Source organism: Bison bison, unplaced genomic scaffold (assembly GCF_000754665.1).
Source record: "Bison bison bison isolate TAMUID 2011002044 unplaced genomic scaffold, Bison_UMD1.0 scf7180017864384, whole genome shotgun sequence".
NCBI lineage: Eukaryota > Metazoa > Chordata > Mammalia > Artiodactyla > Bovidae > Bison > Bison bison.
The window spans coordinates 9,811,666-9,816,665 of record NW_011494956.1 but is presented as its reverse complement, the minus strand read 5'-3'; the positions used below and the strand labels follow the sequence as shown (position 1 = coordinate 9,816,665).

At 50.3% G+C, this 5,000-nt stretch overlaps 1 protein-coding gene across 1 annotated transcript in view; it reads left to right on the top strand.

The window, feature by feature from the left end:
- SPSB4 (splA/ryanodine receptor domain and SOCS box containing 4) overlaps positions 1-4,340 on the top strand; it is a 70,779-nt gene extending 66,439 nt beyond the window's left edge. The window contains exon 3 of the mRNA XM_010858297.1: positions 2,851-4,340. Within this exon, the coding sequence (XP_010856599.1) occupies positions 2,851-2,978 (128 nt within the window). The 3' untranslated portion in view covers positions 2,979-4,340. The remainder of the gene's footprint in view (positions 1-2,850) is intronic.
- The last annotated feature ends 660 nt before the right edge of the window (positions 4,341-5,000 follow it).

The window sequence follows — 5,000 nt, the reverse complement described above, 5'->3', positions numbered from 1 at the left end:
CTTTGGGATTGGAATGAAAACTGACCTTTTCCAGTCCTGTGGCCACTGCTGAGTTTTCCAAATTTGCTGGCATATTGAGTGCAGCACTTTCACAGCATCATCTTTTAGGATTTGAAATAGCTCAACTGGAATTCTATCACCTCCACTAGCTTTGTTCATAGTGATGCTTCCTAAGGCCCTAAGGCAGCCCTTTAGGTGAGTGCAGACCTCATGGTGGGAGAGATGGGCATCGGTGACCTGAAAAGTGGTTGGAGCCAGAGTAAGAGTCTTTGGACTGTGTGAGCCTGGGAGGCAGGAGACCCTCTCCTTCTTCATACTTTAAGTGATCTTTCCTCACTGCATGGTGTTTAAAGGAAGCAGCGTGAAGCTCCACATACAGGCTTTTGTGCTGTGCTTGTCCAGACAAGCCTCTTTCCCTCTGAGCCTTAGTCTCCTTTTTTCTGAAGTAGATGGTGTCAACTCTAAATGAAATAAACCTAACATAGCAAAAGGACAGAATAAGCTCAATAAATGTGGCTAAGAGATAAGACAATTTTCAGTTTCTAGCTGCCTGAGTCCAACTCCCAGCTTTGCCATTTACCAGCTGTGTGTCTTTGGACAAGTAACTTACCTGCTCTGTATTTCTATTTCTTCCTCCTTAAAATGGAGATGATAATAGCTCCTACCCAGTTCCCATGTGAGTGGGTCCAGCCATGTCTGACTATGACCCCATGGACTGTCGGCTCCTCCATCCATGGAATTCTCCACGCAAAAATACTGGAGTGGATTGCCATTCCCTTCTCCAGGGTATCTTTGCAACCCAGAGATCGAACCCAGGTCTCCTGCATTGCAGGCAGATTCTTTATTCTCTGAGCCACCAGGGAAGTCTAAAGAGCACGTGAGTTGGGACAGATAAAGAGCTTAGCACAGCACCTGGCTACGTAACACACCTTCAGTAAACAGTAGCTACGACTGTATTTCATCTTTCCTGTTGCCTGGTAAGTAAGTAGCAATTTCTCATTAAATGAGGACTTAAGGTTTTTTTCTCCCTAATGTCCAGTGGCACAGGCAGCAAGCACTGGTTCTATAGGAACTAAAAGGAGATCACAGGAAGGTCAAGAGGTCAAAGATGGGACAATTCAGGTGGAGAGGCAGGGAAAGGGGTCCACAGAGGCCTAATTTTGGGGACCGTGCAAAGCTTGGATGGAACCAGGTGGGGAAAGGGGGAGGAGAGCTGGGTGCAGGGGTGTTGCTGGGGGAGAGATAAGGACATCTTGAGATGGATGTCAGGTGTTTGCCTAAGCATGTTGACTATGTGACCACAAAACTCTGGGTGAGTGATCTGCTTTCTAGGCCTGGGAAAGAAGGGATGTCTGGGCCTCCCTGGTCAGCTTAAAGAGTTTGTATGAGGATGGAAAGAGGATACAGAGCTGAGAGCATTTAAAACCACCAACACTCCACCCAGATATGCCACCAGGCAGCCTCGCCCCACATGAAAGATGGCTAGGTATGCTCCTGTGTGTGGCTCCCAATGCAGCAGTCAAGTCTGGCTTTGATTTTAAGGGTTCTTCCCATTAACTCTGCAACTCCAATAAACGAAAATTCCTATAAAATGCACTCTCAACACTCCCCCATTCTTTCCATTCCTTGTGATATTATTCCTATCACAGCTCTTGTGTTAGTGCTTACCACTTACAGTTTTATTGTATCTTAGCATGTTCTAGAATGCTTTTTAAACATCACATGTTCTATTGACCAAAAGAAAGTGCTAAGATGCAGCTGCAGGCCTCTAGCATGTTCCTGTGGGCTTGGGAAAACTAGGGCTGCACGAGCCACATGAGACAGCAAATGCAGCATCCTCTTCATTCCTGATCCAGCTGAGTAGCACCATGCCCCTCTCTCCAGACCTCCCAGCCTGTCCTATCTGACACCTCTATGCTTTTACCTGTTCTCTCTGCCTAGAACACGTCTCAACTCACATCACATAAAACTCCTATTCACCCTTCAAAACCCCATTTCAGGTATCCTCCCTTTAAAGCTTTTCTAACAATGGCCTGGCTTCTGTCCTTGTGCATGTAACATACTGCATATGTTACACTCTACTACAGTTATTCATGTATTTAAACCTCCAGACGTCAAGCCTTCCTCCTCTTTCAGGGCTGTCTTTGGCCTTGGCTTAGAGCTCTCTGTACTGGACTCTCAGTATCCCCAGAGTCCGACCAGAGGGCCTGGAAGAGAATAAGAGTTTCATAAGTGTGTCTGCAATAAACCTAGTTAAAGCTTGGTCCTAGGTCCAGAGGTTCCATGGTGGATGACTTTTAGTTCATGAATTTTTTCCAGAAATAGACATTAGAAGAAAATGCATTCTTCCACTGACTAGCAAAGGAGATTATGAGGAGAAGTTTGAAGGTTTAAAGACATTCCAAATAGCCCCCGCCCCACCTGTTTCTAAGAGGATACACCCTAGGTCAGCTGCTATCATTTTTATCATGACCTGCAATGAGAAGTATTTTTTGCATTGAGACACGATGAACACCTACATCGGAAAGAGAGCTTTCACGGAACAGTACTCACCCCTTACTATGGGCATACCTCTCTGTTTTGTTCTTTTCTTTCCCTTTCTTTTCTTTATCGCTGGTCACCACCCAATGAATTGATTCCATGAGTCTTTAGTCTGTTGCACCCACAGTTTGAAAAGCACTGCTCTAAGCCTTCAGTTTCTCCTAATATGACCAGAGAAAGCTTCTCAGAGGAGCTCAGGGCCCCGAAGGGCAGCCCCGGGGCAGGCATCCGGAACTGTGCGTGGGGTGGACGGGAGAGATGTGAGGACAGGCTCTCACAAGACTCTAACCCTCCTCCCTCTCCTTGCAGCTGAGCCCCTGCCTCTGATGGACCTGTGCCGGAGATGCATCCGCCTGGCCCTGGGCCGCCAGCGCCTGCAGGACATCAGCTCCCTGCCCCTGCCTCAGTCTCTCAAGAACTATCTGCAGTACCAGTGAGCCGGGGACAGCGGGGGCACCCACAGCCTGGGCCTGTCCCTTCTCGGTCACACAGTACATCAGGAAGGAGTCTCCCTCCCCACCCTGGTTCACCGGGACATTCAGTTCTTTGAAAGGCCAGGACGTCTTCCCCAGTTTGGAAACACAATGTCTGTTGCCAAAAGGATTTGCTGCCTTGGAAGCCACCCTCTGAAGTCAGACACCTCTTTGGAAGCCAGGAAGAGCCTGGAGCCTGCGCCGGGTTGGAGATCCTGCCCCACTGAGCAGGACACAGCAGCCACTGATACTGATCCGCTAGCCTGTTTCCTTATTCAAGAGAATGAATAAAACATTTGGGCAGGAGACTTTGTGTTGTGGCCCCACTGCAGACAGGGCCAGGGGAAAATTGGCCCGCTCTGGGGAGAACTTTGCCTCTGAATAATGAATGGTGAAAGCAGCTTGATGCGTGCCCTTTGGGCCCCTGCCCCTCCCAGAGCAGCAGGATTGTCAGGACACTTTCAGACTCTCTGCCCCTTTGAAAGACTTGTGACCCAGGGATGCCCAGCTGTGGAGTTGGCGAGCGGACAAAGCAGTGTTGAGACTCGTCCCAGCTTACCTCTCTGAATGTTGTTTACCTCCCCTCTCATGTGTTCCCCTTCCTAACCCTGACCCCCAGTCTCTGGATGCTCCAGGCACCTCTCTTCAGGGAAGCTGAGTCTGACAAATTCACCCCAGGGAATGAGTGTCTCCTTTATTATTGTTGTTATTTTAAGTAGTGATGCATTTTAAAAGAAGAGTGTGGTGAGAGCAGTACTTAGTCCACAGGTGCTATTGGGGGGCTTGGGGGCCTTGTGACACCCGAGGGGGTGATGTCCTTGGCTGGGGAGCCTTCCCAGGGGGCTGAGGGTCTCCAGGCAACTGTCCATTCAGGATGCAGCCTGGCTGCCACAAAGCTTTATTTGAGCGAATTATTTTTTCACTTGAGGAGACTCAACGCGAGTTTGCTTCTGTTTCACGTGTGTGTGTGTGTGTGTGTGTGTGTGTGTGTGTGTGTGCGCGCGCGTGTGCCCGCGCATGCATGTGTGACGTGCTGTGTATTTATCAGCTTGGGGCCACGGGGCAGCCTTGTAAGTGGAAGGGTGGACATGGGGCACCTTCTCCACCAGCATGGCCTGTCCTCCCTGGGGACCCATGCTGCCGCCACCGCCGCCACCACCACAGGACATCTCTTGTGTTCCCAACACTCCCTGCCCAGACCGATTTTTAACTGGAAATTGTCGCAACAGTGGGACACCAGAGCCTCAGACGGCACTGCCTCCTGCCACCTTAATGTGAATTGACTGATGAATGAAGAGCGTTTCTAATAAAGTCTGTCGTTCAGTCCTTCAGCTGTTTATTCACTGCTTTTTGGGGAGGGGCTGGGAGAGCGTCCTCTGTCAGCCTAGCTGCCAAACCCTGAGAAGGCAGGCCTGTGCTTCCCTCTCCAGGCACGTCCCATCTCTTCTGTCTGGTTGTCCCCATGTGAGCCCAGACTCTAGGCATTTTACAAAGGCCTGCCCCAGCCAAGAGAACGGGCCTGGGACTGGGGGCCGTATAAGGCTAACTACAGTGGTGGAAAAACAGGCCAAATTATGGATGCCAGCACTGTGATATCCATGGGATGGCTCTTCAAGGGGCACAGGGTGGAGCAGGATAAACCCGAAGGGCCAACAGTTTCAAAGTGACCCAAAAGTGGGGTTGGATGCAACTTTGGCGGGACATGCCATCAACAAGGAGCAGTGCAGATTGCCAAAGGGTGAGTGTGTGGGTCAGCCAGGCTCAGAGTTGGAAGGAAGTCAGGAGCCAGTTCAGGCTGGGGTCTAGGCCAGGACTGGTGCAGTATCCATTCAGCAGTACGGGCCATCAACACGCACTCTGCCAGCCTCTGAGGACCGTGAGCTCAAGCAGATCCATCCCCAGTGGAGTCATTCATGGCACAGCCTAATGAAGGAAGAGGGAGCTCTTGAAGGGATTGGGGCAGATAGAGCCTGAAGGGAGGGCTTC